At 43.9% G+C, this 15,142-nt stretch overlaps 1 protein-coding gene across 4 annotated transcripts in view; it reads left to right on the forward strand.

Moving 5' to 3' along the window:
* ELP2 (elongator acetyltransferase complex subunit 2) overlaps positions 1–15,142 on the forward strand; it is a 940,461-nt gene that overhangs the window by 41,713 nt on the left and 883,606 nt on the right. For all 4 annotated transcript variants that reach the window (XM_085606785.1, XM_085606787.1, XM_085606786.1 and 1 more), the window contains one exon: positions 6,776–6,854. In XM_085606785.1, the coding sequence (XP_085462911.1) occupies positions 6,776–6,854 (79 nt within the window). The remainder of the gene's footprint in view (positions 1–6,775; positions 6,855–15,142) is intronic.

Consider the following 15,142-nt stretch of genomic DNA (forward strand, 5'->3'; position numbering starts at 1 on the left):
CCAGGCTTGGGGTCATCCCAATAAATCTTATGGGTCCCACTGGCATTCCCTGCAGCCTCAGCAGCAGCTTGCTGTCTGAGGGGTTCAAGAGTGGGGCAGCTCTGCTGCTCCAGGCTCAAGTCTGCCCTAGAAGGTCCCCCTGCCCCCAAGAACTCAACCTGATCAGCTTCCAGTTCCTCTGGGGCAGTTCCTTCTTCAGGAGACAGATCCTCTTCTGCTAAAAGAGTTTCTACAGACTGTTCCTGGGGGGAAGGCTCGGCCTTACCCCTGCTACTCCTCCTCTTGGAAGGTCCATGGTCCATTTTTCCAGGATCCAAGGCCTGTTCAGTTTCTGTCAGCTTTGCTTTTGACCTTGTCAGGGCAAATACTTCTGCTGGTATACCCAATATTGCTGCATGGGTAGTTAGCTCCACCTCAGCCCATGCTGAGGTCTCCAAATCATTCCCTAGTAAACATTCAACAGGTAGGTCTGCACTCACCACAACTTTCTTGAGGCCAGTTACCCCTCCCCAGGAGAAGTTCACAACTGCTAGAGCATGGTCTGTACTAACGTTGCTTGCAGAGGGCGAATTAGAGATGCCCACTTACAACTAACCTACAATCCACGTCTACTCTGAGGCTGCCCAGGCTGCCACACAGCAGACATGTTGCTAAACCCCTGGGTGGGAGGGCCCCTGCTCTCCCGGGCCTGCAACAATGCACATCCTGGGAGAGGTGATAAATCTCCTCCCCCAGGATGAGCAAAGGGAAGCTTCAAAGGCCTGCCGCCTCTAGGAGTTTCCCCAGGCCACTGCAACCCCCCACTCTGGCGGGAAGCTTGGCCGGAAACCCCATACAAGGACAGGGGATGTGCCAGCCTGCCCACCCCACCCCTCAGGTGGGGGAGGCGAGGTGAAGCACATCTCCGGGCTCTCGCCATCTTGAAGATGGGAGGCCCTACCCTATCAGGATTAGGCTACTGCCCCCCTCCCACAGGAGAGGGGCAGGATAGGGGGTGTACCCACCCCAGGACAGGGACCCATTGGTCCCTGACCTTCACCTACCTGTAACGCCTCTAAATCTAGTATTTAGGGGCACCCTGAACCTTCCTTTCCCAGATTCGAAACTATTAGAAGAGCAAGAAGAACAAAGACCTGCCCTGCTGAAAAGAGGAAGACACCAACTGCTTTGGCCCCAGCCCTACCGGCCTGTCGACCCTCGAACCTGCTCCTGCGCGGCTTCTCTTGTGGCCAGCAACCTCAGAAACCCCGGAGGACCTGGCTACCTTTGAACTCTGATTCCCTGGGACTCCCATGAGTAGAGGCTCTACTCAGAACCCACCTTTCACCCCTGGCAGCAGCCCGGAATCGCGATCCCAGCCCACTCTGCACCCGCCAAGCCTGGCCGGTGCCGGAGTGAACTAAACCCACGAGGACCACCCCACGGTGACTGTGACCCCGAGTCCGGCACCCAAGGACCACCCTCGACTATCCTGAAGAAGCTTGCAGCCTCAGAACCGAGTGCCACCCCAGCCAAGATCAACAAGAGGGTAAGATTTCCGACATCAAAAGGCACCCCTGCACCCGGCGCCCCACGGCCCTCTGTGCCCAATCCCGGGGTACCTACCTATCCTTCAACTACCCAACTTACCCCTCGAAGTGGTGGTGGCACCAGAAGAGTCCTCGTCCCCGAGCCTGCAGCCTTTTTCCAAACCGGAGATTTCCCATAGAAATCAATTGAGCGCCCGACGGCTCAAAAGCACCCTGCAGCCAGCCGCCCGAGTGGCCCTGGCAGTGAAAACTTTACTCTAACCTACTTCCCGACTTGCCCTGAGTAAGTGACCAGGAGCCCAGCTCCCACAGCCGCGTGGCTTGCCAGACAGCAGCCACCAACCAAGGCCCCCCTATCCCTCATAGGATAACATGGGGCCTAACTCTCTCTGCACCCGGCCGTCCTGAAACCGCTGAGGGTGAACTAACTGTATCTACCTGACACTGGGGGACCCCTGAGTCTATGCCCAGAACTTCAACTCTGCCAGTCGAGTACTCACCCTTAAACCGCTAACTTCATTTTCCTCATAGGGTAACATTGACTGGCTTTTGCTTGAAAATTCTTCTAAGTGTGGACTTTTCAAAACTTCAAATAATCACCAAAACTCAGCCGAGTGACAAAAACGAATTTACTCACCTGCTCTTAGGTGAGCTCCCAGTGCTGGATCTTGGTGCCCAGCACTGACTCTGAAAAGAACCCACAACTATACTTACCTTTAACTCATTTTTCTTCCATAGGAAACCATTGACTGCTGTGAAATTTCTTCCAAGTGTTGATTTCTGCAATTTCTAAATATTCCTCAAAAATCGTATAACATCTGAAAACGTAATTACTTACCTGTTTTGGATAAATGTCCCAGTACTGAGTCTAGACACCCAGTACTGGATTACAAAAGTAACGATAACCTACTGTACCTGTAACCTACATTTCCTTCCATAGGGAATCATTGATTGTTTGCTCTGAAATATTTTCTAAGTGCTCACTTTTGAAATAGCTAAATATTAGTTAAAAATCATTACAGTACCAAAGTCGACTTTTAACAGCTGATTCTGAGAACTGACCCAGGACTGGATCTAGGATCCAAGCCTGGAATTACAAAAGTAATCTACAAAGTAATCTTTTGCATATAATCTGAATTTATCATTGAGCTCAATGTATTGTGTGTAGAAATAGAGTTGCCTACTGCAACTATTTGTAACTGTTTACTAAAAAGTCAATTGCATATACAAAAGTATTTTTATGAAACATATCCTGTCGAGAAAGTATATTTTAATTCCAAGTGTTGGTTCTAAAATAAAACAAGCATGTATTTTTTTATATATAAAGCATTGGCCTAGAGTTCAGTTATTGAGTGTGTGGAACTATTTGCTGATTGAGTGTGTACAACAAATGCTTTACACGTCCTCTGATACTGCCTTACTGCTCGACCAGGCTACCACTTTGTAGAGTAAGGTTATATCTAACTTTAACCTCTGTTAAACCCTTGGGGTCTGTGGACTCTGTACACCCTGTACCTATTAAGGAACAGTATATACAGAGCCACTTTCTCACACAAAGGTACGCTTTACAAATACACACTATGCTATTATATGATTCGCTGTTTTAGCTATGGCTTGTACATTCTCCTGCAGCAGCAGGCACACCCTGGTCGGAAACTGTTAGAGGAACCCAAGTGAAAGTTCACTTTAGCGCACACACATATACCCCGAAGAGCGAGCATGCAAGCTTCAACGTGTGAAGGGTTCCAGAAGAAATGCATTGCTACCTGTGTGAGGTGCGGGTTCAGCTGCAAAAATGGACCCCTTCTATAACCCATGTTAAGGTAAAAACAGATTTGTGTCCGCGCTGGTCTGAAACAGGAATCATCTCTCTGGCAACTCCGCCCATCCAAGAAATCTGTGCGATTATAAATCAGTCACCCTGACCACACCTTTCATCCTTCCAAGGCAGATAAGAGTGTGAATGGGCAAATCACTTATTCTCCTCCTGCCTAACAAAATGAACGAGTCCGTGTGGAACGCAACTCAGCACTCTGATAGCCGTCGAGTTCGCACTATATTTACATGTTAACTTAAAAATATCTTGGAAAACTGTGTTTAAAAGTTAAAAATAACATCGGATAAGTGTGTTTGGTTCAAACAGCTGAAGAACACAACAATCCGAGAACACAACCAAGGCAAATGAAACTAGCATTTGAAAAAAAAGCACGACGAGGAATGCAGCTGCCACCCTTGGCGCCGCTTCTCACTCCCGGGAGCAAAACGCTGTGGAAGTGAACTTTGGAAAGGAGGTGGGACATGCATCCGCCTTTGGCCATTTGCGTGCTTTCATTATTGAAAGACACACACTAAGGCCAATCCAATGTGTTGGAGGAGTCTGCCCCACACAGAGAAGTTTAGAGTGCTCACAAGAAGCCTCACATAGAGCAGCGCATGCGCGCTGCGCTAGGCTCCACCTAAAAATCAGCTTGCCTCGCCCTTCCGGCCCCACTCATAAATCAAGGTTAGGTGAAATCCAGCTTTTTAGATAGCATTTGCTGAAAAAGCGACAGCAGTCCCAATAACGTACTGTGGAATCACTAGAGGGTAAGCCCGTTCTGCTCTGTGGAGTCCGATGGCAGGACTATGGCAGGATTTAGGCTGTGTCCTGTGCGCTGCTATCAGACATCACCCAAGCCCCACAGTCACAGCCCCAGGCCAAGACTTCGGCTCTCAGGTGCTGCGAGGGAAGCTTGTGCTTTAATCGTTCAAGCCCTAGAAAACAGCATGCCTCAATCTGCAAGTTGTTGCTGCACGAAACCACGGCGTCTCCCAGTGCGGTTCTGTGCAGCGTAGGACAGGTGGCGCTGCTGGGCTAAAATAAATAATGAAGATGCCTGCGCACAAAACAAAATTATCTTTTCAATAGAAAGAAAACTATGTGTTTAAATTTTAAAGTATAACGAGCATTGGCATAGCCAATAGGTCTCGCCTTTGGGACCTTATAAGTGTTTAGTTATCCAGCACAATATCCTTGGTGCAACAACATCAAGTGTTGCATGGCTAAACACTTATACAGTTCCAAAGGCGAGACCTATTGGCTATGCCAATGGTTGTTTTGAGTGAGTGGCTTGTGTAGGTATGCCACTGTGAGGTAGAGATGCCTCGAGTGCTTTTACTGGAGCCCCTGCGACATTGTGCCTCTTCAAATGTATCTTGGGTCTGGTGTAATACTTATAACCCCTATTCCCGTCTTCTCGCACCCAATGCATCCTTAAATGTCCCATGTACAGCCAGGGTTGACCCCTGCCCTCCAGTGACACTTTGCCTGTCACAGGTGGTGGACGTGGTGGTGGTGGACGTGGTGGTGGACGTGGTGGTGGATGTGGTGGTGGATGTGGTGGTGGACGTGGTGGTGGACGTGGTGATGGTGGATGTGGTGGTGGTGGATGCGGTGGTGGTGGACGTGGTAGACATAGTGGTGGTGGACGTGGTGGTGATGGATGTGGTGGTGGACATGGTGGTGGATGTGGTGGACATGGTGGTGGTGGTGGACGTGGTGGTGGATGCAGTGGATGCGATGCTGGTGGACGTGGAGGTGGTGGTGGACGTTGTGGTGGTGGACGTGGTGGTGGACATGGTGGTGGTGGACATGGTGGTGGTGGACATGGTGGTGGTGGTGGATGTGTTGGTGGTGGACGTGGTGGTGGATGTGGTGGTGGTGGACGTGGTGGTGATGGACGTGGTGGTGGTGGACGTGGTGGTGGAAGTGGTGGTGGTGGTGGACGTGGTGGTGGTTGTGGACGTGGTGGACGTGGTGGTGGTGGACGTGGTGGTGGTGGACGTGGTGGTGGTAGACGTGGTGGTGGTGGACTAGGTGGTGGTGGACGTGGTGGTGGTGGACGTGGTGGTGGTGGACGTGGTGATGCTTTCTTTAAAGGTAGGGTATGTTGGAACGTCACCAGACCGTGATTTTCTATTGAGGAAAGGGGCCATGAAAGGACCAGAGATACGAGAGACCAGGCAAAATGCTAACTGGATACCTGTGGGAGATGGGGCGCAAAATAACTTGGAGTTGTACTTGAATGGTGCATTTATGAGTGAGTAAGCGTGTCTTTTTAACCAGCAGGAATATAAACAATTAAAAGTAAAACTTTGTACAACAAAAAAAATGTTTATTGTGCGAGAGCTGCTTTCTTTTCGGGCCACATTCAAAAGTTTGTTTGTTTATTTAAATTGTGCGCATGCACGCAATGGCTGCTTTCTTGGGACTGGGCATGAGGACATTGGAAGGAGCTGCAGCTGTTAGAAGTATGGTGGACAAACAAATGAATCAAAGTTATTTTTTCCCTTTTTTATCCTAAGAAACGTGGCCCCATAGAGATTGAAACGGTGCTTTAAATTGGTACCAGTACATCTTGTGCGAGTGGTTCGCTTACTATTTATAGCAGCAGTTTCAACATACCCAGGTTTTATGAGCTGCCAGCCACGTGGAGCTGGAATGCAGAGCACTGGAAGTGACAGAATGCTACAACGAACACACCTACAGCCCTTAAAGAAATATATGGTTTTGATGAAAGGAAAGGCATTGTTAGACGTGAGGTATAAATCTGAGTTGAAAGGAACGACCAGTTTGTGTTTTGTAAATCACCCATTTGTGTTTGTCACAAACGACTAAGTCTAATTAAATGAAGCTGTTTTACTAAATGATTTACATGGTACTGCACCTTTACTAGGAAAGATGTTTTAGTTTTGTAGTAGATATGCTTTATCATCTCTGGAGTCTAACTATTTAATTGATATTACAGGAGAGGGGCAATTAGCAACAAGCGCGTGCGAAAAGCATTGGCCACGCGAGCGCCGAAAGTGAAAGTGCATCGCGTTGCACTTAATTACCCATGACGGAGAAAAGACAGATGGCGGATGCGCGCCTGCACGCGATCGTGAACGCAAGCTTGAGGCAGCCTCTTGTAGCACTTTGAAACCCCCTTACTAAAAGTCGATCAATCAGCGCATGCGCTGCTCTAGGCTCGACCTAAAAAGGGACCATGGGCCCGAACTTAAACCAAGGCATTGTTTGTGCAGTACCAAATAATTGGTACACAAAGATAAAACCGTCGCTGTAGAGTCAATGAGTGGGAGTTCAAATACTCCATATGATAAAGATGATTTTTATTTGTATTATTGCTATCATGTTATTTATGCTAATTCCAAGACCTAGGTGAAGTGTTGTTATAATGGTTTCTTTTGTTTCTTTGTTTCATCAGGAAAAGTCAGTGATTGAGCTGCTAAATGGTCACACAGGAAGGGTGAATTGTGTGCAATGGATTAAGAAACTTGACTACAGTGAGTTACACAGTACTGCATAGCATATTACATATTTTGGTTTTCTTTAAGTAATACTGCCTTCTTAGACAGTTCTCGATTGTTTTTCCTTTAAGCGCTTGTTCTCTCTCTCTCTCTCTCTCTCTCTCTCTCATCTCCCTATTCTCTTCAGGTACTTACCAAATTACTGGCTTTTTTATGAACTGGAGCTCCCACTTTAGACAACGAATGTGTAAGCACATGCTTGACTTTCACATTCGTAAAATTGATGGATAATGCAATTCCTCTGGTGTCAAACGAAAATGATTATATACAAAATAAATACAAATTGTGGTTGTTTTATGAATTTTAAAAATTCCGAGAGCAGGTAAAGAATCATTGGTAGCGATTTTGCAGGAAATACATTTTGGCAGTTGGTAGGCAAACATTTCAGTTTCTTCATTTTCATCATCTCCCAGATTCTACCATACTGTTCCTCACATCTCTGGACAGACACATGTAATTCAACTATAACCAAAGCAGCTGTTTGGACTAATTACGAGTGGTTGAGAATAGTTAAAGCATTCCACCTATCTATGCTTTTCTCAGTGTGACATCGTAATTGCGACGGGTATGCCCAGATGTGGTCCCCAACTCACTGTAACTCTGTGCTTTTCCCACTCAGAGGGGATCTGTTTGGCAGTTGAACCCGGGCTGTTCTTTCTGAAGCAAGACCAAGGCTTTTTTGCGTTTAGTTGGTCTCTGGAGGTGCATAGTGGGCAAAGAATGATAGTGCAGAATGCTTCCCAGAAGTTCCAACCCTTACAAGGGGCATAGCATAGGGGAGCATAGCAGTGGCCTCTAAGGTTTGGGGTGCCTACACAGCTGCAGAAGTCCCAGCTGCCAAGAATGTAAATCATTTAAAATAACGCAACATAAAACGTTGCATAGAAAGAGGCTAGCAAATGCCTATCATCAGTGGCAGTGGTGACAAAAAAAAAGAACGAAGGGCAACATGTATCTAGCATTCAGCAGTTTCCGACCGCAATAATGCTTTTAAATATGTACAAAACACAAATTGCGATTTGGTAACATGTTATCGAATCGCAATTTGTGTTTTCGATTCAGTATTTGGAAGGAGCGTGTTTAAGGTGTCCCTTTCAAATACCGAATCAGTATGGAAGGTATTGCTTTTTTGGGACCACTCGGAACAATCAGGAAGAAGTTCCGGGGTAGCGACGGACAGAGCGTTGCCTCACGCCCTGAGTTGTGACCAGGAGTGTGGGACGTTCCCCGATCTTTGACGGGTGACTATTATATTTCCCTACGGTGCCGCATATCCCAAGCTAAGCAGGTACCTTCGTAGCTTGTACTGTTCCTTTTATACTCACGTTTCACAGTTTTTCACATTGCAGTAGTGGTATGTCATGGTCCTGAAGAAAGCCACTGTAATTTTTTTGAGACGCTAGTTGGCTGAAACATGTAGACCTATACTTAGAGGACGTGTCCCTTAATTACTTGCGCACACGTTTTCCTCCAATATTTCTGCTTTTTTATTCTTGATACCACTGGATATCGAATAAAAATACTTTTCTAGCGGTAATCAATTTTAAACCACTTCTCACACACTGCACTTAGTCTCACTACACTTCTGGCAGCTTCTCTCCATTTCTGAGATTGATATCCTCCAATTCACATCAGTTAAAACATCCTTGAGCTCCTCCTTTTTATAGTAATCAAAGGAGTTGTAGCTCTTTAACCACACTAGGGGCCTTATGTAGGTGGGCTTGCATTTACCACTTCATAAATACCGAATCATACCGATTCGGTATTTATGAAGTGGTAAATGCTATGTAGGTAATTGGTCGGTAAATATTACCGATTCGGAATAATTCGGTAATTACCGAATCGGTATTTACCGAATCGGTAATGAGGCATACCTTCCCATTGATGGGAAGGTATGCCTCATTACCGAATCGGTAAATACCGATTCGGTAATGGGGGAGCACATGCAAGGGTGGCAGGGTGTCACATTGACACCCTGTTGCACCCCTGATTCGGCCATGTGTGCACATGTGGCACACATACATGCCCTGAGGGCATGTGTGTCTGCCACATTGCACACATCTACGGGCAAAATAATGCATTTACACACATATTCGTCATTTACCACCAACTATTAGTTGGTGGTAAATAACGAATCCCCACACACACCACACAGTCCCCCTACATCTGATTTCTGTATTTGGAATTTACCGAAGTGGTAAAATTACCGAATCGGTAATTTTACCGATTCGGTAATTTTACCGATTCGGTAAATTCCGAATACAGAAATTCTCCCCCTACATACCAAAAGCCAAAATACCGGTTGGTAACAGTATAATTACCGAAAATCGGCCGTTACCGACCGGTATTTGGCTACCTACATGAGGCCCTAGGTGTGGTTAAGGGAGGTCCCGGATGATGAAGCATGCCACTTCGGTGGGTGATGGGACTTGGTCCCTTTTAAAAGGACTTCCGCATGTTTGTATGTAGCTGGCGTGCAATGCTTGTGTTCTAGGCAGACTGCTATAGACCCACGGACTCTGGTGTTATTTAAGACCAAATTCTGGTCACCAAACAGTAATACTTAGCTACCATTTTAAAAGTGGTGATAAACCATTCACAAATGGGAAGGCGTTGAGTGAGTAAGTAGAAAAAATATGTTTTAAGAGCAGGTTTTAGTCCCACAGACCACTGCCTACGCTTTAAAAAAAATGAAAAGAAAGCTTACTTATTTATTATAATTTTCTTTTTTTAAACACTTCCTATTTTCCGTTGAGGAAAAAGTGCTGCATAAAAAAAATAATTATGAATTGCGTTATTTAAAAGCAATCATAGCAATGGTGGTCTGCTGCATCCCTGTGATTTTGGCGATTTCCAGTATGTCGCAAACCAGGAATTGCTAAATGTGTCAGATACATTTGTACCTTGGTCTTCGGGATTTTGAAATAATCAATCACAAAAAATCTCTATTTGGTAATCACAAACTATTACCTTTGTACATGTGGCCGAAGAGTGCCTTTCATTTGAAAAAGAGGGCCTATTTGTAGGAGGTAGGCATAGGTCAAATAGCATACCTACACAGTAGCATGCATTGTGTTTCATTTATAAAATAAATACAAATAAAAAGTTTCACTTTCTTCTGCTTCTCTTCCATTTCGTACGTACAGAGCCCCATTGCCCAGCACTGGAGAGGAAACTGGAAAGCAATTTGCAGAGCCATCTCTATAAGACGAGTCAGACAAAAGCAGTTGGCATTAATCTTTCTGTGCCCCAATTTTTTCAGGGCATGATAATAACAGTAGGATAACCTTGGTAAATTAAGCACATGGTGGAGAGAGCTGTTTTTAGGTCTGACTTTAGCAAAGACCTTTTGAGTTGAAAAAAAACCCGTATATTTATAATATACTTATTTACAGGGACTTCCAGCCAGTTGCATTCATCTAGTGGTCTTTTGGTGTGTCATTCACATTTTGTTCCGCCCGCTACGGCATGGAGCAGGGGGTCCGCCCACTTCAGCCTCTGGGTAACTTCACTTTGAGTGACTGCATTTTGCTCTTTTGCAAGGTGCACATCCAGAAACAAGGTAGTTCTTTTTAGTGCCAGTGTTTTTTATGTTGAGCCTGGGCAGCAGATGCTCTGCCCTGAGAGGCATGCCGCATCCAAGTATGGACTTGTAGCTCCACCCACTCTCTGCCTATATTTTTCATTGACTTATGTCATTGTCCTTTTGTAAATGATGGCTTCTGATTCGTTAATAGGCTTGTTAGTCCCTCCTTAGTACAGACTTGTCCTCATTGGTAACCTCCCATGAGAACGGGCTCTTTTACTTCTGTTGTTACGTGGTATGTCTTATTTAGTCTGTAAGCACTATTTTCTTTAATGAGTTTCTCCTACTGCAAGCACAACATGCTTTCCTGCAGAATTCAGCGCGCCATAAGGCGCTTCCACTTTCCAAGCAGCCTGGGACAATGGCGGCTGCTTCGTTGAAGTGAAATATGTCTCACATTTACAAGAGTTTGAGCTATTGGCATTGTAGATGACAATACCTTTTATGTATGTGTTAATTATCAAAATAGATATATAAAAGGCATTGTCATTTACAATGCCAATAGCTTAAACTCTCGCAAATGCGATACCTATTGCATTGGAAACGATTATTATTTTACTTTATTGGTCTGGTGTTGCCTTTGTGTTTAGCGTCTGATGTGATAGTAGGGCGCTTTCTCCCAGCTCTTCCCATGTGGAGCACAGGAGACATTCCTGCTGTATCAGTTCGTAACTCCTTCTAATGGTGGTTTAAATTCCTTTTGGAGTGACCTTTTTTTTTTCTGATATGGTATGTTTTTATTTCTCAGCATACAAAATTCAATTTGAAACTGTGTTCAGGAAATTGTCATTTTTAGGTTGAGCCTGGGCAGCGTATGTTCTGCACTGCGAGGCATTCTATATTGAGGTGTGGCATAGAAGCTCCATCCATTTCTCGCCCATCTTTTCAATTGGGTCCTGTTACTGTCCTTTCGAAATCAATGCTTTTCATTTGGGAATAGGCTTTGTAGTCCTTCCTTGTCTGCATTTGTAACCTCCCATAACGACTGGGCTTTTTACTTGTGTTGTTGCCCTATCTAGTCCGTGAACACTCTTTTCTTTAATGATCTTCCCTGTTCCACCCACGACGTCGCAGCACGCCGCCACCTTTTATATTCATATTAGTCATGTATTTTTTTGCTTTCCATCGCTTTAACTATAGACGAAGCGCTTATTTAATTATGTGCATTTACAGCGCGGGCCGCTTTTCACTAGCGGCTGTGTTTATTTATTTATTTAATTTACAGTTCGACCGCTTTCACTTTAGCGGCCACGCTACAAAAAAAATCTTTCTTTTAATTTTGCACTTTGTGTAAAAATGCCCTATACACTGTTTAACTTTAATGTTGGCTGCGCCCCTTTCTTTAGACGCTGCTCACTGTAACCTGAATACGGTGAGCAGTGTCTAAAAAAGGGGCGCAGCCAACATTAAAGTGGTCTCGCATTTGCGAGAGTTTGAGCTTTTCACATTAGAAATGATAATGCATTTTATGTGTGTGTTGCTTTGAAAAACACATAAATTAAAGGCATTATCATTTACAATGACCATAGCTTAAAATCCATCAATTGCCAGACCTATTGCATTGAAAATGCTTGTTTTTGAATGTGCGCAACAAAGCACATTTCTAACTGCATATAATTCTGGTATGTATTTTAATTTAGGCCTAGAGTCGTATTTGTATACCTGTTTATTGCATATGTCCTGTTTGTACGGCATTCTAATTAATTTTCACTGCTCTTGTATGTCCTGTTTATATAGATATTTAACTATTATTTTACTAATTTTAAGTCTTCAACTTATTCCAATTACTTGTTCTATCTATCGCTCTATCTTTGCAGCTGTGTGTCCATCCACCTTCGCAACTGTATCTCTACCTTTGCAAACCTGTCTGACCACCTACTTTTGTAACCCTATCTATGTTCTTAGCAACTGTCTGCCCAAGCTTCTGTCTGTTGTCTGTCCAAGCCTCTGTCTGCCTGTGCACTCCACTCTCTTTGTCTGTGCAAGACACTGTCTGTGCAAGCATGTCTGTTTGTACAAGCCTCTGTCTGTCTGCCTATCTGTGTAAGCCTTTCTGTTTGCAATAAAGTTTTACAAAAATATTACAAAAAAGCATTAGCAAAGGTAAGAGACTGGCAGACAACGGCAAACCAATTGAGTTATGTAGGTCTGGTATTAGCCAAGACTTTTTGATTTTTTGTGTTTTTTACAGATATGTGTATAATATAGATATTTATAGGGGGTTTCAGTCAGACTTCATTAGTCTGTTGTGAAATTCACATTTTCTCCTCTCCTCACCTCACCACTGCACAGGGAAGACCCAAAGACTTCTGGTGAGAAAATATATATATATTTTATTCAGGCTCTATTTTCTTCTGTTGTAAAGAAAACCAGCACTCTCGGGGGCGCTTGAAAACTTTATTCAGCAGCAAGCAACAAACGCGTTTCGGCGGACTGCCTTCCTCGGTGTTACTGACCCACCGGAAGAGGCCATGTTTAAAATCATTTCATTAGTGCATCACAATAGAAAAGGGACAAGCGCAAAAGCGCAAACATGAGCGCCATTTTGTAATGTCATTCATATATGTGCAGTTTATTCCATATTGCTCATTTCTTTTTAAGTTATATACCTAATCACTGCAGACTTCGTACTTTTCCATGATCATTATACTGAATTCATACAATTTATACTGAATTCTCAGTGTTTATACACTATATAACATCTTTGGCCGTATATCGGACCTTGTCAAAGTATGTGGTGATCTTATTATCTTGCCGTGGATCGGCTATGGTCCCTTCAATTTCATCCTCTTGTGAATGTACTTTTTTAGGGTAAATACCTCTAATGATAATAATACAAAATTAAGAAACACATTTCCAGGAGCTTCATTTCTTTCACATCATGCTGTGTATCAGCCATAATACCTAACATTTACATTAACAGATCATGAACCTAAATATGAGGCCTATTCTTCCCCGCAATTTAGTCCCCTCAGAAATTTAGTAAGCATATCTATGATATAACGGGACTCCAATCGTAATTTGCGGGTTCTATCACCTCCTCTCACATTTGATGGAACAAAATATAGTCCAAAAAACTGTAGCTTATTACGATCGCTCTCATGTATATCAGCAAAAATGACGTGCCACAGGGTATGCCGCGTCATTTTTATCTATGGCCCTAAGATGTTCAAGTATTCTAATCTTTGTGCTGGTTTTCTTTGCAACAGAAGAAAATAGAGCCTGAAAATATATATATATATAATATATCAACAAAACTCCTGAAGAACGCCCTGCATATTTCATTTCAATGGATTCAATCCAAGGCGAAACAGAAGGGCAGGCAGAGAATCCTTGAGAAGCAGTTTATTAAAGTTCAGCTGCTTTCATAGCTTTATTTTGCGGTTTCAAAAGAAAAGTGCATGTAAAATCCCAAGATCGAGCTACACGTTTCGGCCTTAGCCTTCTACTGGGTCATAAAGTTTTTAGTGCATAGTGTCATAAATCAATTATATCACTGTAAAGAATACAGGTATGGCTCATAGTCTGACATATTTAGATCACCTATCAAACCTACTATCCAAAAGGCAATATTGATTACAAAATGCCAATTAACAATTTTACTTTTTTTTATTTTTTACAATTGTTTAAAGTTTACACAAAAGACAAACAGGTGGAGGATAATAATTCCCCAAGAGGGCTTGTCATAGCAGAGATGGTCACCAAAGAGTCATCATAAAGTGCACTACAAAGAGAGTTGGGGAAGATAGTTGCGGGAGATAAAGTGCCAACAGATTGGTGAGTCCCTTCAAAAAGGCCTGAGTCATTCCTTATGCTTGGTCTGAGCAGGCGTAGGGATTTTGATGCAGTGAAGGCGTAGAGTGACGCAGTTTAATCTTGTAGATGTCACTGTGTCCGTTCTACCTGGCTTTTTGAGTGGGACCGCCCGCCCTGCATACATTATACCTGACGCAGGTATAATGTGACGCAGGGCTTTACAACCTGACAAATCTCCCTAGATGCGTCACATTGTAAATTGGCCGCATTTTTTACGCCGGCGCCGCTGCATCACAAAAGTGTCGCAAGGGGCTTGTAAATCTGCCCCAAAGTTGAATGATCGTTTAACCAGTCAGAGGTTAAAGTTTTCTGATTAAAAGCCCCTCTATGTATGTATTCGTTTTTTAGAAAACAAATAGTGTGCTTTTTCAAAGGGCAGACCTAAAAACAGTGCTATGAAGTCACAGTACAACAAACAGGAGAACCCTAAGCCTTCAATCACAGACAACTACACAACATGTGAGAAAACACACACCAAAATGCTCAATGAGAGGAAGGCTTTGAGCAGTTATGCCATCATGCCCAAGCTGGACTGTGAAAAAAAACGTATGTGGAAAGTGATGGAGAAAGCTGTTTGAAAACGCACGACAGTAAGCAGAATCTAATTTTTAAGTTAAAATCGGAAGAGTATGTTGACTTCTATGTATTTCCACGACCTTTGTTGCACACACTCGCACCACAGACTACTCAATCCTACCCTCTTATAAAGCCTTACTGCTCGCCCACACTATTACAAATAGAGAGTAAGGTGCTATCTACTTTTACCTCTGCCTACCTTTAGGGTTCCACTGGACTCTGTGCACACTACACCTAATTTTGGTTTAGTATATACAGATCCAGCTTCCTACAATACTCAGTTTAA

The sequence above is a fragment of the Triturus cristatus genome, chromosome 5_2 (genome assembly GCF_964204655.1).
Source record: "Triturus cristatus chromosome 5_2, aTriCri1.1, whole genome shotgun sequence".
Taxonomy (NCBI): domain Eukaryota; kingdom Metazoa; phylum Chordata; class Amphibia; order Caudata; family Salamandridae; genus Triturus; species Triturus cristatus.